The sequence below is a fragment of the Muntiacus reevesi genome, chromosome 20 (genome assembly GCF_963930625.1).
Source record: "Muntiacus reevesi chromosome 20, mMunRee1.1, whole genome shotgun sequence".
NCBI lineage: Eukaryota > Metazoa > Chordata > Mammalia > Artiodactyla > Cervidae > Muntiacus > Muntiacus reevesi.
The window spans coordinates 40531770-40556982 of record NC_089268.1 but is presented as its reverse complement, the minus strand read 5'-3'; the positions used below and the strand labels follow the sequence as shown (position 1 = coordinate 40556982).

General features: G+C 41.7%; 1 protein-coding gene across 4 annotated transcripts in view; it reads left to right on the top strand.

Annotated features, from left to right (window-relative positions):
• Positions 1 to 2155: 2155 nt before the first annotated feature.
• The window catches only part of CAP2 (cyclase associated actin cytoskeleton regulatory protein 2), a 134189-nt gene continuing 111131 nt past the window's right edge, over positions 2156 to 25213 (top strand). Inside the window, exons 1-2 of one of the 4 annotated variants that reach the window (XM_065913055.1) lie at positions 2156 to 2178; positions 2469 to 2571. Coding sequence is in view for 1 of the 4 variants with exons in the window: in XM_065913053.1 (XP_065769125.1) it covers positions 2373 to 2379; positions 2469 to 2571 (110 nt within the window). In the remaining 3 variants the exon portion in view is untranslated. The other 3 variants (XM_065913056.1, XM_065913053.1, XM_065913054.1) reach the window with 3 other exon arrangements.

The following is a 25213-nucleotide window of genomic DNA, read 5'->3' as shown; positions in this document are numbered from 1 at the left end:
TTTCATTATTTTTTGTTTGGCTGGTTGGGTTTTTTGTTTGTTTTTGGCTGCACCATGCAGCTTGTGGGATTTTAGTTCCCCCACCAGGGATTGAACATGGGCCCATGGCACTGAAAGCACCAAGTCTTAACAACTGGACTGCTAGGGAATTTCCTGTTTTCTTTAGTTTTAAGATATTCCATTAAAATGAAAGATAAACTTGCCTTCTTACTAATAAAACCTTGTATAACCATCGGTCTCAGGCAATTCAATTTCTCAAGCCTTCTTTATACTCAGAATTAAATACTGTGTTGGCACCTTTCTCTATCCTCTTTCTGGATTCATATTGAGACCACTAGGTCTCTTAAATTCTCTCAGATAATCTCTCTCCCTTAGACTGCCTCTAAACTTTTGAATCTGGATCTTATTAATTCTGTTTTATTACTGTGATTTATTTTTATAATTACTGATTGAATGTTAGTCACTCAATCGTCTCCGACTCTTTTTGACCCCATGGACTGTAGCCCACCAGGCTCCTCTGTCCATGGGATTCTCCAGGCAAGAATACTGGCGTGGGTTGCCATTCCTTCTCCAGTAATTATAACAAATTATAATTAATTCTGTTACTTCTCACATTCATCATATTTTCAAATTCATTATCTTATTTCTTCTCAATAATTAGAATTTTAAAAAATATATTAAACGTTATGGACAATAGTTTTATTTTCTGTACTATCTCAAATGGACTGGTCTATTTCTCTGAGCTCTGTCTAAATCTGGATTTGTTCCAGTAAGCAAACCATGCTTACTGACCATGGATTGCTGGTCATGTTCTCCTTGGTTAGGACCACCGTGTACAGCTATGCAGGTGTGCCCTGCACCAGGGCACCTGGCCAACGGATGAATGGAGGCTATTTGTTAACATCTGTCAAGAGGAGGCGGCTATGGGCAGCCCTTTCTTTAGCGTTACATAATGATTAACAGTAAATGTGAACTGTGTATGGTTCTGCTTTTAGGCACTTAAATATAGATAGATGAGACCTGGAAAAAAATTTAAGAGAGTGATTTCTATATATTGTAATGAATAGACTGTAAATGTATTCAATTTCAAAGGTATTTAATGACAGAAGAGATGAATGTGGACTGGAGTATTTAGGTATAACTCCAACAAATCAGCGGAGTATAAAAAGAATCCTTAGGTTTAAGCCCAGCAGTCTTATCTATTTCTAACTACACAGAATTTTCATGCAGGGACAGTCTTATCAGCAAAATGGGTTAATAGAGATGTGCCCGGTGGTCTGAATGGTGTCCACCAGCCCTCTTCATTGTCTCAAATGTCGCTGAAACTTTCCTCATGCTCTCCTTGATGCTTGCTATTAGTGAGTTATCCCTTTGAGTTAAGGTATGGCCATCACAAGATGCTCTTTAAATAAAGAAGATATTTCCCAGAGATTGAACATACCATACATGGTTGGCCAGGATGATTCCTGATCAGCAAGGCTGATCACACCTTTGTTCTGGAGAGCCGGAGCCTCTGTTCACCTAAGCCTACTGCTGCTGCTGCTAAGTTGCTTCAGTCGTGTCCGACTCTGTGCGACACCATGGACTGCAGCCTACCAGGCTCCTCCATCCATGGGATTTTCCAGGCAATAGTATTGGAGTGGGTTGCCATCGCCTTCTCCGCACCTAAGCCTGAGATGCTGGCTTTGTGGAGGGACTTGCAAAGAAAAAGCAGGAAGGAACCTCTTCTCTGCACTTCTGTAAAATCATTGATACCTTGATCAATTTTTAGACATAGATGACTCTGAAAAACATGATGAAAGCTGTAGAGTATCTTCTCAGATAAATGCATAAAACCTAAAACATTGCACACACCTTATGGAGCTCACAGACTCCTGAAGCCGGTCTAGGCATCTTGGGTTAAGAATCTCTCTTCACTGAACGAATTAAAAGTGCTATTTTTATTGTCTGTAGTGCTGTGGAAACTGGCATTGCTCCCCTTCATTTTCTTCCATTTATAGTTCATCCACTCACCTTTCATGCTCGTCTTTCCCACCCCCTACCCCCATCCCCACCCTCATTGGTGGGTGGACAGAATCATCAAAATAATGACTAAGAATCCCCACCTTGGGAAGAAGAGGTATGCTTCTACCTCCAATTTGTTTCTGTGTGCTAGAACTATGTAACCAACAGCAAGAGGTAGCCAAAGGAGGTTGGGGCTGTATGCAGTGGTGGAGGGAAAGGTGGGCAATGGAGGTGATGATCCAAAGGTTATATGGTGTGGCCAGCTCTGCCATAAGTTGTAACTGCTCCATCCAGTGAAAGCTCAGTTTAACTCCTGCACACCAGGGAACAATCAGACCACAAAATGTAGCCATTAAGGAGTCTTATAGATGCTGGGTCAGAACAGACAGAAGTAAATTAGATAGAAATCTTTATTAAAGACCTTCACATGGCAAAAGTTTGAACTATTTTAAATTTGTTTTTAGAGTCTTTGACTTCTGGAACACATGCTTCCAATGGAGAGCAGAGGATCAGGATACAAGAGCTGAACTCTCCAGGTTCCCTATTTGAGAAGAAACAATTCACATGGTAAGTGCTAACTTTTCTCTATGATTATCACGCTCCGTTTGCTAAAAGTGTGATATTCTCAGTACCCACAATGTGTGGATCAGCTGATGGTAAATTACCATTGATAACTTTCCACTTGGAAGTTATTAAAATGAAATTCAATGTTTCATTGGACATTGGTAATGTTTTTTTTCTTCAAAACTCTTTTTTTTCCTTTTATTTTTTTTCTTTCTTTCTTCTTCTTTTTTTTTTTTTTTTCAAAACTCTTGAGAAGGAGTGTTTGTGGAGACCTGTCATCATTATTCTTTCTTCCTCATGGGCTGGGAAAAGCTCCAAAAAAGCTGTGAAGATTTCCCTGGTGGTCTAGTGGCTAAGACTCTGTGCTCCCAATGCAGGGGTTCAAGGTTTGATCTCTGCTCAGGGAACTAGATTTCATGAGCCACAACTAAGAGTTTGCGTGCTACAACTGAAAGATCTCAACTGCTGCCACTAAGACTTGGTGGGTGCAGCCAAAGAAATATATTTTTTTTTTAAGGCAACCTTGGCCATTCACTCATTAAAAATCTGCATTAAAAACTAAACATTAAAAAAAAAAAGAACCCTGTGTTCATTAGCTGTTTTCCACTTACTGGTATGTTCTCTTACGGGAAAGGGGATTCAGGTAAAATAGCAAAGGAACTATAATCTGGTCTCAGTATATCAGCAGCCGTGAGGGTAGGAGATCCTAGCAAAGCCCCTTCACAAAAAATTGTCAGTTTAAATGTTTTATACTATATAAAGAAATGTAGAACAGCAGACCATTCCAGTGATGGGTTCCTCTCTTCCCCATGTGTCTGTCATGTTATCAGCTTTCTGGTATAGCCTGGCTGGTAGCAACCAGAATGTTATCCAGAGAGACAAAATCAGTGGGGAGGAGGAGTCTCAGATGCAATGTAGAGGTGGAATAAAACAAGAATATTATTAGCTTAGGCAATGAAGGGGACCTTAATTCAAATGTAATATAAGGAAAGCGTGTAGAGGTTAACATGGCACCAGCCTCCTTGTAGAGCCGATAATAAGATCATCTGTTAAAGAGAAAGGCAAGGGTTTGGGTTGGAATCTCAAGATCCAAAAAGATTTAGAAGAACCCAGTGTCCTCCCTGTTCTTTCCAACTCTACCACCTTCAGAACTAATTCTGTAAAAGAAAAATGTATCAATAAATATGTACTCAATGATTTTTTAAGTGTCAGGCTTGAGAAAAATAGCCTTGAACCTTTAAACAGACATGACCTTGCTTTCTTGGACCTTTCTAATCTAGTTGGAAAATATGGACAGTAAGTGTTAGAGAGCTGTGAGGAAGAAGAGTTCGTGGGGGGGGGGGGTCCCCCGTGCAGGTATCCATCACTTAGCAGACAGATGCTACACCAGGTGCAATTAGTGAAGGGAAGTATTCGGGCACCAGGTGAAGACTCATTACTTTCCCATTCAAACTAGTGAATTGTTTCTTAGAAAACTTCTCTGTCTCCTATCTCTTTCCAGTCCTGGATGACACCACCAAATTAACTGTGTCATGATTCTTGTCCAAAACTGTCCATAATACCCCAGTGCCTGCCCCTTAGGGTTCGGAGAACTTAGGCTAAGATTGAAGGTCTCCATCTGCTGGGGCCTATCCTTTTTTCCCCCAGATCTGGGTCCCACAACTCTGCTTTCAGCTAAGTTCACTGACTCTCCTTCATACATGTTGCATCCTTCATCACATCTCCATTTTTGTCCCTGTTGTCCTTTCGTCTTGAGTGCCCTTCCCCCCACTGCCCTTTCTTACTGTCCTATTTCTGCTTGAAAGATCAACTCTTACTTCCACCAGAATGCATTCTCTGGTTCCCAGAACTAGAAGAAACCTCCCTCCCTGCATATCCACAAACTTTGTTCATACTTCTCTTGGGCCATGTTTTAAAGTCTTCCTTACACTGGTTATTTTTGTACTCTCTTCATCTTCTTACTAGCTTATAAATCCAAGGGGAGGATTTGTGCCTCATTCATTCACCTTTATACTCCATAATACTTTATACTCCAGTGCAAAATACACTTAGGCAAAAGAAATGCTCTATTAATGCTTGCTGAATTTAATGATAGAGAGAAAAAAAGTCATGTTAAACTGGAAGCTTGGAAGTTTCCTGTGAACCTGTAAAAATTGGTTCTTAAGGATATATTATTTTTTGTATTCCTGGAACATATATATATATATATATATACATATATATATATATGTATATATATATATTTAAAGATTCATCTGTTAATTCATTCTTCAGTAAAAACATATTGAATACTTGTCAAATGCAAGGCATGTGCATGGCAGGGACAGCACTGATCCTGGATATGTGTAATGTATACATTCACATAGCAATGTGATCAATGACATAAACAATGTCATTCTGTTTCCCTTATTTCCAGACAAAGGGGAGCAAGAAGGCACCCCTCATCACCAATGCTGGACAAAGAACAGTGTATGATAGGAAAAATCCTTAAGTTGTGACCTCTGGGGTCAGAATAACCTTGTCATGCACAGAGCCAAATTACATGCAATTTTAACACCAACAGAAAATACTGGCTTTTTAGACGCTCATCCTAGTATTTGCTTAGAAATTTTGCTTTAAGAAATATCAATACAACCCCTCCGCTTTCTTCTCTGTAATTATTTTCCTAGCATTCATTCAATGAAGAGCTTCAAGTCTACTTTTTCAGATTGAAATAAACTAATGAAAATTGAAAATCAATGTTTTCTTTCTAACAGCATTACAAAAAAAGTAAAAATCTCCAGTTTTGTAGTTGTAGTCAACATACCAAGGGGAATGGCCACAAATACAATAAAAGTAAATTGGGTGAGGATACCAGGAAGCGGGCTTCCCTGGCGGCTCAGACAGTGAAGAATCTGCCTGCAATGTGGGAGACCTGAGTTCCATCCTGGGTAGGAAAGATTCCCCTGGCAGAGGGCTTGGCAACCCACTCCAGTATTTTTGCCTGCAGAATCCCCATGGACCGAGAAGCCTGGCAGACTACAGTTTAGGAGGTCACAAAGAGTCGCACCGACTAAGCACAGCACTTTTATCCTTAAACAACCAGGCAATTTTTACAAAAAGATGTTGTATGTAAAGTACATTTTAAAATACATTGTTAAAATGTTGTTGCAAAATATGAATGCATCTGGTGTCTAGCTGAAGTGTTGCTTCTCTACCTCCCTCTCCAGTCAGGAACTTTATCCCTCTACTGGGGTTGGGGAGAACACTGGCCGGTCTGTAGCTCCCCAAAGGGTCCATCCTTTTTCTGCACAAGCCTTTGAGGATCCAATCTTTGGCTCCTTCAGCCAGGAGCCTCCCGGATCTTTCCAGACTTCTTTGCAAGGCTGCCTGATGCAGCGAATTCATTCCTGTCTGAGCCTGCCACCCTCTGCCTTCCTCCTCTCGCTCTCTTTTCTCCCACGGCCCATCTGCCCCTCCTCTCCTCCATCCCCCTCTCCCCTCCGCTCCCCTTTATTTCCACTCCCCACCGGCGGAGCTTGGCTCCCCTCCCTTCCCCCCTCTCCCTCTCTCTCCCTCTCGGCGAGTCAGTATTTGGAGCTCCCGGAAGCCGCCGGCCACTCTCCCCGGGAGCAGCGTGACCGACACCGACTCCTGCTTGGGGGGGTGAGGAGGAGGAGAAGGGGAGGAGGGCGCGCGAGTGGCCGAGCGCGGATTGGCATCGCCCAGCACCGGACCGCAGAACCCGAGGGCAGGTAATCCAGAGCTGCCGGGCCGGGCCGGGAGGGGCGCGGGGTGGAGTGGGGGGAGCACCCCGCGGCCGCGCTCGGAAGTTGCGCTCCATGGGTGGGGTGCAGAGGGGCCCGGGCCGAGGCGCGCGGGGAATAAAGGCGCTTGCTGGCCCGCATGCGGGGGAAGCGGCCGGCCGCGGGGCCTGGGTGCAGGGCCGGGACGCGTGGGTGCGGGCGCGGGGGGAGCACCCCATCTGGGTCAGCGCAGCGGCGCTCCCCGCCCCCGCCGCCTGCCCGGTGCGCGCCGCGCAGGCCGGCCTGGAAGGCGGGTGAGGGCGTGGAGCGGGCTCGGCGCTGGACCCGTTGCCGAGGCCTCACAGCCGCGGTCCAGGCGGGTCTAACTTTGGGGGTGCTCGCCCCCTCTGCTCTGAGCCTCAGGGGGTGCGGGGTATTGGGGAGGGGGGAGTTATCATTGGACTGAATTTGATCCTAGCCAGGAAGTGCTGGAAAGAAATGGACCTGGCTTCTCTGCAGAACCTGACCTGAGGTCTTGAGTCACTTAAAAAAAAAAATGCACTGGCCACTGAGGCATTGAGGGACAGCTCCAAAGAGGTCACCTCGCCACCACTGGGCCTTTCCTTGGGTAGAGGGCTTTGGTGGAAGCAACTTCGTTATCTTCGCTTTGGGGACTAATAATCGCAAATGCAAATAGCCTTGCCTTTATTGCCATCAGAGTGATGTCGGACATCACAAATAGGCTGCAGGGTTTAGCGATACTTGATTTATTGCATTCTCTAAAAGGAATGAATGTGGATATTGAACTAGAATTAGGTGTAAACAGCCAAAGCGGAGATGAACACAGCAGAAAAGATCAAGAACCTCTGGTTACATAGTCAGAGGAATGCAGAAGTCTATGGGACTTAAACCACAGAAGTTAACCAGAATTGCTTGCAGAGTACTATTTCTTTACTGCTTATATAAGACTTTTTATTTAAGGAACATGGCTTAGAATTCTTGGCAAAATATCTAAGCCCGTTTAATGTAAGGTTACAGCTGTGGAGTTATCTTTGGGGGAATTGTTCTTATAGTTATTAAAGTCCAGTTAGACTGTAAGCCTCCTGAGGGCAAGGGTGGGGGGGTTTAGCAGTTTTTACTGCACCAAGCAGTATTTGACTCACAGCCTGTAATGAGCAGGCAGTAAAAGGTTGGTAAAATGATTAACCCAACAGTTTGAGTGTGGTTGTGACTTTTTGAAGATACTACATTATTTTTTAAGGAAATACTACTCTTTGATCTCCAAATCTTAAAGTCCCTAATAAATTAGAACTGAGGGATCATAAATATTTATTAAAATTAAAGAGGAAAAAATTGACTATGAGAAATCATGAAGGTAAATGTCAAGGCAGTCTTGGCTAGTAAGAAATAGGTTTTTGCTGCTCATTGTAGAAGTGAAAAGTATTTTAACTTTGGCAAATGGAGTAAAGGACTGGATAGTAAACTTTTATGTAGGCTTTCTTGGCTCTGTGGTCTCTTTAGTAACTACTCATCTGTGCTGTTGTAGCTTAAAACCAGCCACAGAAAATGACTAAAGAAATGATGTGGTTGTATTTCACTTTATTCATGAACACTGAAATTTGAAGTTCATATAATTTTCATCAGTATTGAAATTTGTTATCCAACTCTGTGACCCCGTGGACTATAGCATCTGCCAGGCTCCCCTGTCCTTGAAATAGTACTGAAATAGTCTTTTTTTCAGGCAGTAAAAAATGTAAAATTCATTTTTAGCTTGGGAGAAGATGGGGAGACAGAAAAGCAGCTGGAGAAAGCGGGCAGGTTTGTCACATTGGCAGTAGTTTACTATTCCCCCTACCATGTGTAGAGTTTGGAGGGTAACCTGTTTGTTTTTTTTTTTAAGATTTTTTTCTTTTTTTTTTTGATGTGGACCATTTTTAAAGTCTTTACTGAATTTGTTACAATACTGCTTCTGTTTTATAGTTTGGGTTTTTGACCACAAGGCATGTGGGATCTTAGCTCCCTAACCAGGGGTTGAACCCTCACCCCCTGCATTGGAAGGCAACATCTTAACCACTGACCTCCAGGGAAGTACCTGGAGAGGCACCTTTCAAAAGCGTCAATGGGCCAGATTAAGCCGGGGCTTAAGTGATACCCAAGAGTTAAGTTAATGCCTTCAAGAGTAGCAGTAACTTATTTGGGGCATTGCAGTGTTTTGTGTCGAGTATTTCCTAACAGACATCTTTATGTATGAAGTTTCCTTTTTAATTCATCAGTTATGTGATATACATAAAAATAATTGGGTAAGTTTATGTAAACTGTAAACATAATATTCAAATAACCGCCTGTAGCCCTGGAAACCACGGGCTTCCCAGGTGGTGCTAGTGGTGAAGAACCCGCCCCAATGCAGGAGACTTAAGAGATGCAGGTTCGATCCCTGGATCAGGAAGATCCCCTGGAGGACAGCGTGGCAACTCACTCCAGTATTCTTGTCTGCAGAATCCCGTGAACGGAGGAGCCTGCCAGGCTCCCGTCCATGGGGTCTCAAAGAGTCAGACACGACTGAGGCGACTTAACATGGCAGCCCTTTCACAGCTTTAAAAACTAAGGTTTATGGACTAGATAATTGTGAAAATATAACCCATGGAATGGGAGAAAATATTTTAAAATCCTATATTTGATAAGGAACTTGTATCCAAATATATAGAGTTCTTACAACTCAATAATAAAAAGTAACCCAATATAGAAATAGTCAAGATATCTGAATGAATATTTCTCCCAAGAACATATACAAATGGCCATAAGCACAAGAAAAGATAGCTCCACATCATTATTTGTCAGAAAATGCACATCAAAACCACAGTGAGATACCACTTCACACCCACTAGGGTAAGTGTTAGTGAGCACAGGAAGGAGTTGGAACCCTTGACACCCTTATACGTTGCTGGTAGAAATATTGCTTGTACAGTTGCTTTGGAAAACAATTGGTCATTTCTTCAAAAATTAAACAGTGTTACCATGTGAAACAACAATTTCACTCTTAAGTATATATATCCAAGAAAAATGAAAGTACATGTCAGCACAAAAACCTGTACATAAATGTTTACACCAGCACCATTCATAACAACCAAATGAAAAATAACTGAGATGTCCATAGACTGAGGAATGGATAAATAAAATATGGTATATCCATACAATGGGATTTTATTTGGCCATAAAAAAGAATGAAATACTGATTACATGTACCTTGAAACCATTATTCTAAGTGAAAGAATTTAATCACGAAAGACCACACATTGTATGGTTCTATTCATATGGAAATGTTCACAACAGGGCAGTGTATGGAGACAGAAAGTAGGTTAGTGGTTTCTTTGGTATGGGGGTTGATGGTGGGGGTGGGGGTGATAATGAAGGGTACAGGGTTTCTTTTTGAGCTGGCAGAATGTTCTAATGATGGTTCTAGTGATGGTTGTGAACATCATCAGACGGTACGGGTGAATTTTACAGTAAGACCCCTACATACAAACCTTCATGTTGCAACCTTTCAAAGATGCATATGTGTTATAAACCTTATAGTACTATAGTCATAGGCAAGTCATACCTCAATGAAGTTGTTAAACAGAAGGCTGGAAAAAGAGAACTAGATTGCCACCTCTCCTGTTGTATATTTCTTTATACTCTTCTATGATATTCATTGTACCCATCCTTACACTGGATTTTGTATTGACCTTTCCTGATTTTACTGTAAACTAGTTTTGTGACATGTATATGTTCCTAATCAATTTTGTCTACATTTGCTTGTTTTTCTAAAACCATATCTTTTATTTTACATTTCTTTAGGAGTGACCTTTTATTTTGTTTCTGTAATTGAAAGGGTTTTTTTTTGGCTGAGCTGGGTCTTTATTGCAGTACTCAAGTCTTTCTCTAGGTGCAGCACACAGGCTCTGGAGCGCGGGCTCAGTGGTTGTGGCAAGTGGGCTTGGTTTCCCCTTGGCATGTGGGATCTTGGTCGTCAGACCACAGACCAAACCTATGCCCCCACAATGGAAGGAGGATTCTTAACCACTGGACCACCAAGGAAGTCCCTTTGTTTTTTATGTGTGTTTTTTTTAATTTATAAAAAGGGTATATGTATATTATAATCTCACTTTTATTTTTTTTAATAAAAAAAAATTTTTTTTATAACCTCACTTTTAAACAGGTCAAAGCTAAGTTTTCAAGGATTATCCATGTTGTTGCATATAACTAAGAAGGCAGTGGCACCGCACTCCAGTACTCTCGCCTGGAAAATCCCATGGACGGAGGAGCCTGGTAGGCTGCAGTCCATGGGATTGCTAAGAGTTGGACACAACTGAGCGACTTCACTTTCACTTTTCACTTTCATTCGTTGGAGAAGGAAATGGCAACCCGCTCCAGTGTTCTTACCTGGAGAATCCCAGGCACGGCAGAACCTGGTGGGCTGCCGTCTGTGGGGTCGCACAGAGTTGGACATGACTGACCCGACTTAGCAGCAGCAGCAGCATGTATCATTGTTGGCAAATATTCCACAGTTTATCCTTTCTCTTATTGATGGGCGTTAGGGTTGGTTCCCATGTTTTGTTGCTTTGAAGATTTCTTCCGTGTGTCTTGGCACATATGTGTCTTCTGTGTGAATGTGAATGTGCCATGTATTTTAGTTACCAAAAAGAGAGTTGATTGACGTATACAATAGTGGTATAACCCCAGCTTGTTCATTCCCCTAAACCAAGTGGTTTAATCTGATATCCTAGTATAAATCTCATCCTATTTAAATTCTAGTTGTAATGTCTGGTTTCTTATCTCCTAAGAAGCATGGAAAAACACTATTCTAAAATGCTAAAATGAATTTGCTTAATAGATATAAGCAAGCTTCTTCCACTGTGGAAGAGGGAAGTCCAGTGAAGTTCCACAGGATAAATGTTACTTGTGTGAAAAAAGTGTTGGTCGTTCAATCATATCTGACTCTTTGCAACCCATGGACTGTAGCTCTCCAAACTCCCCTGTCCATGGAATTCTTCAGGCAGGAATACTGGAGTGTGTAGCCATATCCTTCTCCAGGGAATCTTCTCGACATTTGCATGCCAATACACAATTATTACTTGCTTTATTATCAATTTTCTACAAGTTAACTTTTAACTACAACAGCAGAGTCGTGGACCAGAAATGACTGAAATAACTCAGAAGGATGAGTAGTTATGCTACTCAACTAAATTTCAGTCTCCCTAAATTTTTCCTTACATTGATGATTTAAATAATTTTAATATTTCATCACCATGTCATGTTAAGTATATAACTCAAGGAGTTCAAAAAAATTGGGTGACATTTCTATTACAAAATTTCATCCATTTGCATCTCATTATATGAACAGCTTGCCAGGATTTGCATTTATAAAAACAAAAATTGAGAATCAAATTGATTTTCAACCTTGACTCTTTCTAGCAATAAGTATACTGATCCCATATGCATGAGACAATCGAAAAATAAGAGCTCTAAAGAGAGAAGTTTTCAATGAAAAAAATATGTTTTATCTACATTTACTAATATTTGTCAACATTTGTAGTATTTGTTTTGTTTTGGTAAGTTTGTTCTAGTAAGAGTTAAAGTGGTAACAACCAGGAGAGCACTCTTTACCATCGAATTTAGTTGGCTTAAAGCTCAAAGTTCAGAAAACTAAGATCATGGCATCCGGTCCCATCACTTCATGGCAAATAGATGGGGAAACAGTGGAAACAGTGGCTGACTTTATTTTGGGGGGCTCCAAAATCACTGCAGATGGTGACTGCAGCCATGAAAGTAAAAGATGCTTACTCCTTGGATGGAAAGTTATGACCAACCTAGACAGCATATTGAAAAGCAGAGACATTACTTTGTCAACAAAGGTCTGTCTAGTCAAGGCTATGGTTTTTCCAGTGGTCATATATGTATGTAAGAGTTGGACTATAAAGAAAACTGAACGCCGAAGAACTGATGCTTTTGAACTGTGGTGTTGGAGAGTCCCTTGGACTGCAAGGAGATCCAACCAGTCAATCTTAAAGGAGATCAGTCCTGGGTGTTCATTGGAAGGACTGATGTTGAAGCTGAAACTCCAATACTGTGGCCACCTGATGCGAAGAGCTGACTCATTTGAGAAGACACTGATGCTGGGAGGGATTGAGGGCAAGAGGAGAAGGGGACGACAGAGGATGAGATGGTTGGATGGTGTCACTGACTCAATGGACATGGGTTTGGGTGAACTCCGGGAGTTGGTGGTGGACAGAGAGGCCTGACGTGCTGCAGTTCATGGGGTCTCAAAGAGTCAGACACGACTGAGCGACTAAACTGAACTGATATATATATATATGTGTGTGTGTGTATACATATACATACATATATATACACATATATACTTTTGATACAGAAAAGTTTGATAGGGTAATGAATAAAAGACATTAAAGCATAAAATATGTAAATCTAGGATAAACTGTTATAGAGTGAGAAGAATGGAAATGTAAATTAACAGAGAAATATAATCATGTAAGATTTTTGACTGTCAAAGAACAACCTCTTTATGTATTCTTTTAAAGTAAATGATGTTGAGTTTCAATGGGTGTATTTCAGCAAGTGATAAAATAGTTTTAGTTTTATATATCAATATTTACAGAATACTGGCAGCTACATTCTTCACAACAGTTCACATTTTGGTGAAAATTTTTACATGTCAACCTCAAAATGTAAGAGAGATTTACAAAATTCTTTTAGGTTTTATACACGTAAGAATTTGAAAATCCCTTTGAAACTCATCCTTCTTCTGTTTTCTGACCAAAAAATAAGATGTCTGTGATGTGGCAAACCATTTCTGCAGGTTTAGTGTTGATAAATTAACTAATTCATTGATTGATAGTGACTCCTTGTTCTACTAGATTCAGAGAAGATTTTTGAAAACTAAAGTTCTTGATACTTGTGACACCTCTCCAAAGAGGATGATAGCCCACCACATTTTATTTATTTCTTTTCAGGCAGTTATATTAATATCTTTATTCATTTTTCTTGTTCTTCCCTTGCAGGCATTCGCTGTAATGCATTGCATTTGTGTATATGTATGTGTATAATAACCAGACAAACAGCACTCTGGATCTGTAAATGTATAGCTTTCACCAAGTTTGGGAGTTTTTGGCTGTTAGTTTTCACGTATGTTTCCTATGTCAGTCTCTTTATCTTCACCTGAAGTTCCAATGACACTAATATCAAATCTTTTAGTATTATCCCACGGGCTTTTTAGGCTCAGTTCACTTTTTTGTTTAACATTTTTCTCCTCTTTAGATTGGATAGTATCTACATCAAGTATATTGACATTTTCCTTTGTCATCTCTGTGCTGCTTTTTATCCCATCCCATGCATTTTGTACTTGTTATCATACATTTCAGTTCCAAAATTTTCACTTGTTTCTTTTGTAGGTTCTGTGTCTCTGTTGAGAACTCTGATCTTTCCATTTATTTGGAGAGTGTTTACCTTTATTTCTTAGAGCATAGTTAAAAACAGCTCCTGTAAATCTGTCTGATAATTTCAACATCTATATCATCTTGGAGTTGGCATGTGATAATTATCTTTTTTTTTTTTTTTTTGATAGTTGTCTTTTCTTTTAAGGGTTGGCCATGTTCTCCTGGTCTCCTGCATGTTATTGATAATTTTTTTTTAACTGAATTCTAGACATTTTGAGTATTATGTTGTGAGACCTCTGGGTCCTTTTGAAATGCTCCATGTTTTCTTTTACCAAGCAATCAACACAGTTCTGTCTTGCATCCTGTGGGAATGGTTCCAATATCAGTTCAGTTTTCAAAGCCTTTGCTCTGTTGCATTGGATCCCATGGAAGCACTTTTTAGGGGTTAGTCTGGGACTTGAGCAGAACTTAAAATCATAGTTTAGTTCTCAGAGCCTTTGGATCCATCCTACACATACATAGCTCAGGGATGAGACTGGGGGGGTGTCTACTGGTTCATGTACAATGTCAGGGGACCCCCTTCTTCAGCTGTCTCCATCCTGAGATTCCTCCCACACTCTGCTGCCCCTGGGAGCCTTTTACTGCTCTTCTGGCCAGAAGGACTGGGTTTCTCTTGAGGTGTTAGCTACTTCTGCTGCTGCAGTTCGGTTTCCTCAAACAGAGCCATCCTTAGGACAAAGCAGTAACAGAAAATAAGAGGGAAAAATGACAGGGATTCTTCCTACACTCTTTGGATCACAAACGGTCATTTCCCTGCTCCTCTGGCAATACATTAGGACTTTTTGAAGATATTTTAGCTGTCTGTGCTGCTTCTTGCTCTTCTACCATGCAATTCTCTGATGGGCAGTCACTCTTGGAAAAGAAAAAAGAGAAAAAACCCAAACAATCCAGACTTTCCCTCACATTCTTCCATTTATATAGGCCTCCTTTTCAAGGAGAAGGGTTGAAAAGAGGAGGGTTCTCTCAGATATTTTTTGTTTGTTTTTTATTGGCCACACCATGCAGCATGGATAACTACCCCGACCAGGGATCAAACCCACACTCCCTGCAATGTCGACGCAGAGTCTTAATCACTGGACCACCAGGGAGGCCCTCTCTCGGAGTTTTTGTTACTTGTATCCTGTGTGCAGTTCCAACTGCAAGTCACCTCTGAAGAGAAAAGAGGAACAAGCCCAGGAATGTACTCCCAAATGGATTCCTTTTCCCAGTTTTGATGGCCCTTCTCAATACTCCTGCTGTTGTTTATCCTTCAGGGTCAGGAGCTGCCTCTTGCATTTTGAACAGAGTTTAGAGATAGGCTGTAGTGAGCATATTCCCTCTGAATTGTCTCTGGGAGCCCCTCCTCCCTTCTTACTCCCTGTTTCCTCTTTTTCCCCACCCCTCACCATTCTTTCCTTTCTGCTGCTCCCTCTTTCTCTCTTTCCCCTTTACTCTAAGCTCCCAGGTCCAAACAGCAAAAAAGAACTTCGCGTCTTTGGTGGTCACAGCTCTATTTAAAAACTGATCTTGTCATAAGTAGTAAATCAAAGTCAAGTATGGAAGTGGTCAAGTATTTTGAAAGTCAAGTATTTTGGCCCCTACAACTAGTTCCAGGAGTGAGGGGTATGGCCATTCAGAGCAACCTCTGGTCAAGTTTAATTACTACCTGTGACTTTGTAGGGAGATGAGAGTGGAAGAATCACTCAGATTTAACCAGTTTTCGACCACCTCTTTAGAAAAAGAAGTACTTATTTTTGTTTTGTTTTTTGTAGCTGTGGTGGTGGTGGTGGTTTAGTCGCTAAGTCGTATATGACTCTTGCGACCCCATGACTATAGCCTGCCAGGCTCCTCTGTCCATGGGATACTCCAGGCAAGAATACTGGAGTGGGTTGCCATTTCCTTCTCCATTTCGTAGCTTTATTGAGGTATAATTTTGCATACCATAAAATTACCCACTTAAAGTGCACAATTCAATGATTATTAGTGCATTATGCAACAGCCACTACAATTCTGGCTTAGATCATTTATGTCTCTTCCAATAGAAATTTTTTACTCATTTGCAGTCACTCCCCATTTCTCTCCCCAGCCCCAAAATGAAAGTGAAAGTCACTCAGTCTTGTCCAACTCTTTGCAACCTCATGGACTGTAGCCTGCCAGACTCCCCTGTCCATGGGAATTCTCCAGGCCAGTATACTGGAGTGGGTAGCCATTCCCTTCTCTAGGGGATCTTCCCAACCCAGGGTTTGAACCCAGGTCTCCTGTATTGCAGGTGGATTTACCTTCTGAGCAACCAGGGAATCCCCTCCCCAACCCAAGGCACCCACTAAACTACTTTCTGTCTCCACAGATTTGCTTTTTCTGAAAAGTCATATAAATGGAATTATAGAGTACATGGCCTTCTGTGTCTGCTTCTTTCACCAAGCATAGTGTTCTTGAGGTTTGTTTATGTTGTAGTGTGTGTCCATACGTCATTCCTTTTTCTTGTTGAATAATACTCCATTGTATGGATAGACCATGTTTTGTTCATTCATTCGTCAGTTGATGGACATTTGGGTTGTTTCCATCTTGTGTTTGTGTATGTGTGGCCATTGTGAATGATGTTGTCACAAACATTTGTGTACAAGTCTTTGTGTGTGTGGACACAGTTTTCTTTTTTTAATGTTTATTTATTTGAGTAGGTCTTAGTTATGGCATGTGGGATATAGTTACCTGACCAGAGATCAAACCCAGGCCCCCTGCATTAGAAGCAGGGAGTCTTTGCCTCTAGACCACCAGGGCCATCTCTGGATATATGTTTTCATTCCTCTTAAGTAGGTAAATATGAGTGGGATGGCTGAACAGTATGGTAAAAATGTGCTTCACTTTTTAGGAAACTTCCAACCTTTTTCCACAGCAGCTGCACTATTTTACATTCCCACCAGCAATGTAGGAAAGGTTCCAGTTTCTTCACAACCTTACCAGCACTTGATATTATTTGTCTCTTTGATTGTAGCCATCCTAGTGGGTATTTTCACTTCCCCTAGTGAAGGTATAACCTGGTGGTTACAGATAGAAAAGATAACCTGGTGTCATTGTGGTTTTGATGAGGATTTTCCTGGTGTTGATCTTGAGTGTTTTTATAGGTAGTGTTGGCTATTTGCATATCTTCTTTGGAAAAATATTTCTTTAAATATTTTGCCCACTTTTAAGTTGGTGTACTTGTCTTCTCATTGAGTTTTAGGTGTTCTTTATGTATTCTGGGTACAAGGCCAACAGTACATTTACTTTAAGGAGGAACAAAAGGTCCCTGGAAACCCTGCCTGGGCCCTGGTAGCCTGGCCAGCGGGGACTCCATTTTTCTTCTTTTCCCAGTGCTAGAATGTGGCCCTGGGGGGACCTTCTAGAAGCATCTCTTTGACCTCGACCTCCTCCATGGCCTCAGCAGAGCAAAACGACAGCAAATAGAAAAGCTCAGGAATAGAAAGAGTCCTCAATAGCATAGGAGTGCAGAAAGTGGGTGGGAAGGGAGAGCAAAAGGTCTCCAGCAAAAGGTCCTTACCTCATGTTTAGCTAAGGGAACACCTGCTTCAGGAAGGGAATGTGTTAGGGGTCTGTTCTGGTCCCAGTCAGCATTCAGAGTCTGTGATTTTATGTCTCTCTCCTTACCCAGCCCCACCACCCCGAGTCAGGGCACAGCACCAGCCTTGAGGATATAGTTAGGCATCCCACATGGTTTCTGATTCCACTGGACTCCCTTCTGCTGAAATAGCCCAGCGCCCTGTTGTCCCGGTGTCCTTCAGGGCCAGCTGTCCTCAACAGCCAAACTGTCTGCTCCCCAAGGAAATCATGATGCCTTGAAAATAGAATCTGTGTCTCATCCGTATATGTAGCCCCAGGAACTCTGCTCAAGACACGTACAGTTATCATAAGTCCGAATGAAGAGGAAGGAATGAGTTCATGTACTGGAAGTGAGAAAACTGAGACTCTACCCGGAGTCACCCAGGCTGTCAATGAAGGGATTGGGTCTCAAATTAAGATTCTCTGATGCCAAAAATACTTTTTCCACTATGTCAAGTTATGAGTCTTAGCCTCTCATTGTCAGAGATTCCAACTTAGAGAAGAAGTATTTATGCTAATAAACTGAACATAGGGATGGTTCTGGGGAGTGATGCCACAGTGTGGAGCGGGCAAATGGGCTGGGGAGGTCATTTCTCTATGTGGTTTGTTTATGAAGTCCTTCTGTATCCCACTCTGGATTTGGTGGACATGACAGGAAGTACTTCAAGGAAGGTTATCTCTGATGTGTAGAATGAGGGATGACCTCTTAGAGGGTTGAGATTGGAAGATTGGGTGCAGCAGAGCCTGAAGGCCCCCTGGGAAAAGTGGAAATGGCAGGACTGTGGTATAGAAGGGATGGGGGCTGTGTTTGGGAAGGGATGAGTTGTCTCGCTGATGGACTCTTAGGAACCTGGTGAGGTGTATAGGAAGGGTGAGGGCCTTTTGAAAATCAAGCTGAAGTTTGCTTGTTTGCTTTTTTCTCTGCAGTGGAATATTGTTAGAGGCTTTATAGGAATCCGTTGGCTAATCAGGATCATAAGTATTTTCTCCAGTTCTGTGAAAAATTTAAAGTGTTCTTTTATTCATGTAACTTTCTGATCTCTCCTCTTCTGATTCCACTGTTTCAGAGTTCAGAGACTCTTGAAACTTCTTTGCAGTAAAAAGAAAACAGTGGCTTTGGGACCTCCCTGGTGGTCCAGTGGCTAAGACTCCCACTCCCAATGCAGGGGACCCAGGTTCAAACCCTGGTTGTAAAACTAGATCCCACATGCTTCAACTGAAAGATCCCACGTGCTGCAACTAAGGCCCGGTGCAGCCAGATAAAAAATATAAATACATATTTAAAAAATAATAAAAATGGTGACTTTTTTGCTGTTTGGTGAGAAACTGGCTCCAGACGGTCCCTTTGGAGACTAAGGGAAAGATGAAGGCAGGTACCTTGACAATGTGAGTGTGTCTCACAGTGGAACAACTCCCTGACTTGACTGAGCAGTGTCTGCTTGCAGCCTCCTACCACTGTGGCTGGCAGGATATGTATTTTAATCGCTCTTGATTTTCTAGGTGTGAGTATTTTCATAGCAGATAGTGGGGACTATCTTGATTAATGATACAGCATATTCAATGAGCCAGTCAATGAATGGATGAATAATACCATGGTTTGTTTCTTCCATACATACCATTACCCTAATTAGTAACAGTGAACCACAGGATCACTTCCCCCAGTGATTGGTAGTTTACAGAGGAAAGAACAAAGATAATTGTCTCAATAGTCTCAATAAAGAAAAACCACAATCTAAGAAAGTCTGGTGTGATAGTTAACCTGTGATGATAGTTAACCAAATATTTTTGAATTTGAGTGGATTTATAGAGAAAGTAGTCCATTGTGACTTTATATTGTTTGCAGAGAGCTCACATAAAAGCCACCTGCCCTGCCTTACCATAAGAAAAAGTTTGAAAGTCTTCAATTTCCTGTCACTTCAAGTCTATTTTCTATTTAATCTTAGGCTCATAATCTTTGAAATCCCTTGGATCTGGGTCTCTCTTACAGAGGAGAAACTCCACACCATTATTTCTGCATCTTTGACCTAGTGAGACGTTTAAACCAGCAACCCAGAAGACTTGGCTCTTTTATTAACCTGAAAATGTTACCAAAGGAGTATTTGTTTTATGAACTTGCTGTGGGAAATTTATAAAACTGTATAGACAATGTGGAGTTTTTTAAAAATTTGAAGACCTAAAGAAAAAGAGCTATGGAGAGACTTCTCCAGTTGTCCAGTGGTTAAGACTCTCCCTTCCAATGCAGGGGGCATGGATTTGGTCCCTGGTCAGCGAATTAAGGTCCCACATCCCACAGGGTGCAACCAAAAATTAAAAAGCAAACAAAACAACAACAGCAGAAAGAACTATGGAAAATCACGTTGGAGGGAGCAGGTGTGCTCTTTCATATCACGGGAGGAAGCCACTGTAGGTCTCCGTAGGAAAAACTAATCTTGTGTCTCCTTTTAAATGGAAATATCTTCTGCAAAAATCTGGCTTTCCGCCTGATCTAGGATTATGCCAGTGATTGTGCAGGCGAGGGAAAGGCAGTGAGGGGTAGCCAATTAATTAGTCAATCAAAAAATATTTATAGAATTCTCCATGCACCCAGCAGCATGCAGACTCAGTGAGAGATACAAAGAAAGTGAGATACAACCTCAGCCCATGGGAAGCTTGTACTGGTTTCCTTTTGAGGCAAGGTATACATGTGCTAGCAGAAAAGATGGCACGAGGCAGCATTTGCATTCAGCAGTCTGTCTTGTAGATACCAAGTGTTTTATACAGACAAATAGACTGCTATTCTGGACTTATCACTACTTCCTCTGTGCCATAGGATGTCAATGTTCAAGGTAGCTACGGAAGCTGCTTTTCATAACTGGTTGGACTGAGTAGCTAGGAACTTAGCAGACCCTTTGCCACCAAACATAAGATGGTTTGATTGAGAAAATAGGAAGGATGAAAGAGGGTTTTTTTCCCCCCAAAAAATAGTTCCACAGAGATTGTGCTTATGTCCTCAGAGGACTAACTAAAAGCAAAAGTCATATAAAAATGTTTGGGGTGGGGGGAAATTTTGTGACTACAAAATTACTAATTACACAGCAAAATTTTTGTTTTTATAAGTAACCGTTACACATAGACTTGAGAAAACGTCTTTTAGAAATGTTGAAGGAATAAGTACATGGACAGAGGAAAGTGAAATGTTGAAAAAAATAATGATAAAGGTGTATTGACCTGAAGTTTTCAACTAGTCATTTCCATTGTTTAGATCTTCTAGATGATTGCTCAGTGTTTCAAGTTCACGACAGCTTGATGTAGCAGTATGTAGGCTAACTATTCTCATGAGAGCAAGGTGAGATGGGAGAATTTCATGACAGTAGTTGACATGTCTGTCACTGACCTCGTGCCAGACTTTTTGTTTTGGCATGCTTGTTTATAGCAATCCTATGTACAGGTGGTAACTAAAGTAAAACAAAATTAAGCTCTTTTCCCAAAGTCCTCCAGCTAATAACTCCAAAGCCAGACCCCCTCTATACTACCCCAGTTAAAGATGAGCAGAACAACTGAGACTTAATAAAAAGGTTAAAAAGTGTAGGGAACTCTCCCATTCTGGAAACCACTATGAAAAAAGGATAGGAATACTGTTTCTCCTAGGGTTTTAAGTGTAGTCATTGTACTATTGGCATAACATTGGACACTGGACATAAAATTGGACTGTGTGTGTGTGTGTGTGTGTGTGTGTGTTAAGTCGCTTCAGTCATGTTGGCCTCTTTGCGACCCTATGGACCATAGCCCACTAGGCTCCTCTGTCCATGGGATTCTCCAGGCATAAATACTGGAGTGGGTTGCCATTCCCTCGTCCAGGAGACCTTCCCAACCCAGGGATCAAAACTGTCTCTTCCATCTCCCTGCACTGGCAGGTGGGTTCTTTACCACTAGCACCACCTGGGAAGCCCTAAAGTTAGATAATATTAGGAACAAAATATCTGCAATTTAACAATGGGTTTTATAAGATGACCAATGAGGAGAAAAATAGTATTTTTAAACAATAATAGCTTTCCCTGGGGGCTCAGTGGTAAAGAATCCACCTGTCAGTGCAGGACACACAAATTCAGTCCCTGGTCTGGGAAGATCCCACGTGCCTCAGAGCAACTAAACCTGCGCACCACAGCTACTGAGCGTGTGCTCCAGAGCGCAGGAGCCACAGCTAGTGAACCCATGCATCCTAGAGCCCTGCTCTGCAACAAGAGTGCTACCGCAGCGGGAAGCTCGAAAACTGCAACTGTCCAGTAGCCCCTGCTTGCCACAGCTAGACGAAAGACCACACAGCAGCGAAGACCCAGCATATCTAAAAATAAACAAATAAGTAAATAAAAACAATGACAGCTACCTTTCCTCCTAGGAAACTGTCTCCGGAACACCTTATCATTCCAAGACAGTATATGAGAAAATGCTGATTAGCTGTATTCTTACTAAGGTGCATGAAGTTTTTGTAAATGTATGCAGTTGATGTAAGAGAAGTTTGAATTGTTTAAATATTTAGAATGCCAACTTCTTTATTTGAAAACAAATAGACTTGTTTTATTAACTAACCCAGAGACAAACTATATGCATTCTTCATTCTCCAATCTTTTCTACACTCCTGAAAAATCATTGATAAGAAAATATTTGGGGAAAAAAATGTTTGATCAACAACAGAGCACATCATCATGAAAATTCAAAACACTGGGGATAAAGAGAAGATCCCATAAACTTCCTCCAGAAAGGAAAACACAGATTACATCCAAAGGAAGAAGGATCAGAATGGCTTTGGACATCTCAGCAGCTGTCTAGGAAGCTAGAAGAGAATGGAGTGAAAACTTTAAAATTGCAAGGAAAATTTCCAGCCTAGAATTCTACACTCTACCAAACCAGCAGTCACATGTGAGGGCAAAATATAGATATTATCGGACTGGTAAGGTCTCAAAAAAATTGCCCTTTCATGTACATGCTTTCGAGGGTAATGCTCTTCCCAGTTAAGAAAGTATCTCAAGAAAGAGGAAGATGTAAAATCCAAGAAGCAGGTGATACTGCACCGGAGGGGGAGTAGGGAGAGTGAAGGCAGAGGCAGACCCCAGGTGACAGGTGTGTAGCAGGCCTGCAGAGCAGTCTTGCAGTTGGAGTGATTCTCCAGAAGAGATGCCTCTGAAAAGAAAAGGCTAGGACAATTCCGAGTGTGTTTGGCCCTATGGAAAGGAGACTTATTCAACTCCGGGAAAAGCTTGGAGATGAGTGATTAAGTATAAAGAAAACTGAGAAGCTGAACATCGTGGCTGTAGGAAAACAGGTTGTGCAAAAAATGGAACACGATCTTAGCATAACTCATGACTCAGCTCTGAATAGTCATAATTGTTTTAACACTGATGACGAGTCACAGAAAAATTGTGATATCATGCTGTTGGGAGGATGGGACAAGAGGAAATGTGCGTGGACGTGCTGGTGGAGATTAAGCAAGAGAAAAGTAAACCCTCATGTTTCTGGAGGGAACTCAAGGGATAATGCCTAAAACTGAAGAAAATAAACAAGATGTAGAGGTACAACCATGCTACTTAGAGATAAGGAGGTAATTACTAAAAGAGACAGCTGAAATAATTGAACATGGTTGACTCTTAAGGCAAAGAATGGGAGAAGGCATTCAGGGGACTGTTGTGATTTTTGTGATAAGCCTTGTAGAACTATTGACTCTTTACATTCTGTGCATTCTTTGATAAAAAATAAAAAACTTTTTAAAAAGTAAGGGGTAATTCAGATAAGAAAAAATGACAAGGATGAGTTACCATTCCCATTATAAAGAAACTCAAAATAAAATACTTAAAAATTAATACAAAATAAGAAATTAAGATTCATCTCAAGTATAATTTTCTAAACATTCAAAAGAGACAGTCATGAAATTCCATGTTCCTCTCCCTTTTTTTTCCCACCCATCCTCACTCTCTGGTCAAATGTTTGTGCTGCTTTTCTTAAGCTGTAGGTTATAGGGGAACTTCAACTTAGAGTTGGCTTCTACTTGAATAGAATGACTAGAAAATGTGGAGGCCAAGTTTGAGCTGTATTGTCTAAGCCAGTCTCTTGGTTGTCCAGCTGTGTATCTAGTTTCTGTTTGCTTCTCCTCAGATTCTTAGAATATCTTAAGTTCAGCCATTCTGCCCTGTCCCCCTCCTCTGCTGGCTTCCTGATCCAGGCTCATCTGTCCGTCCACCTGGCCCTGACACATTCCTTTCTCTGACCTTGCTGCCTACATTCGCTTTGACCGTCCTCTCCGCTTCCTCAGCCTAATTCTTAATTCCTGGCTCTCCACCTCCTCATCTGAACTTGGCTAAATCCACTTTGGAGAACCAAGGCGAATGGAACTGCCTGGGAGGAATGTGGAGAATCTGTAGCTCTGTCCTTTCTTCATTCTTGAGAGCCCAGCTGCCAGCTGAGGGCAGCATGTGGGGGAAGTGTGTGTGTGTGTGTGTGTGTGTCTGTGTGTCTGTGTGTCTGTGTGTGTGTGTGGTGTGGTATGGGGCAGTGACGGGGTGGGGGGAGTGAGGAGGAGAAGAGAGCAAAGCCGTCTTGGACTCCGTCATTTGCCCTGGGAATGCTCATGTGTATTTTTGATATCCTGGTGTCGTCTTTCTTTTATTTGTTCTGCATGTCTCTTAGATACCGCTCTAAAATTTAAAACCCGGAGGCATCTTTCCAGCTTCCTTGCATGAGCAGTGTTTTGACCTCTTAAGAGGCCATGGCCAGACTTCAGCTCCTGGTGATCTTACATGAAGTGACATCTGATTCGCTTTTAGACTGCATTCCACACCAATCTGCCCGGCCCTGCAGTTTATGGGCTCACTCCTGTTGTCTTTCAGCATATGGAGTACTGTGAGATAGTGTGAGTTTGAATCTTGTCAGGGAGGCTGATTAAGCCACCGTCAGGGACAGCAATCCTATGTGTGAAATGTCCCAGGCCTTCCCGAACAGCTCTGGGAGCGACTGGGGGTGGTTGGTGCTTCCCCATTGGGGGGCAGAGAGAGCTTGCTAGCAAAGCAAACACATTGTTTTTGTATGGAAGGCTAGGTCCACGGTGGTAACATTTGGCACGTTGAGTAACAGGGAACATAGATAACTGTGAACAGATGGGCAGCTATTAAAAGATCAGGGGCTTTTATCATTTCTCAGTTGGCCTTCACCCACCTACAGGATAGCCAGTTCCCTTGTTAGATTACGTAAAGAGCTCAAATAAATTTCTTCTCCCTCTTCTTTTTTTTTTTTTTCAATCGCGATGGAAGCAAAAGCTCTGACGTTGAAGAAAAGAATAGATGAGAAACTTCTAATTTTGAATCCCCTTGGGATTAGATGCTGATTTCAGCTGCACACAGAACACTGCCCCATATTTTGAAAGAGTAGCTGCTGGCAGTTTCAGAGGAGATGACTTTCCAAAATAGACAGTGAACTCCCCTTTCCGTGTCTGGTGACCATCTGACATTTGGGACACAGAATTACAGAGCCATCCACATGTTTCGATACGTATAACCTCACTGTTAAAAATTGGCAGTGGCATGTTATTATTATGCTTATGCTCAGAACTAATGGAATACAAAATACAAAAGAGAATGCCTTACCTGGGTCCCAGAAGCAGTGGAAAATATTTACACATCTTAGAGCAATAAAATTTCTCCACACTCTGGGGAAGTGTTGTCTCTGGTGTATGAGCATGCTAGTCTTCTTTGGCTCAAAATGATACTTGGAGAGTTCATAAGAGTAGAAGCGGGACTTCCCTGGTAATCCAGTGATTAAGACTTTGCCTTCCAATGCAGAGAGTGTGGGTTTGATCTCCAGAAGCTAAGATCCCACATGCCTCAT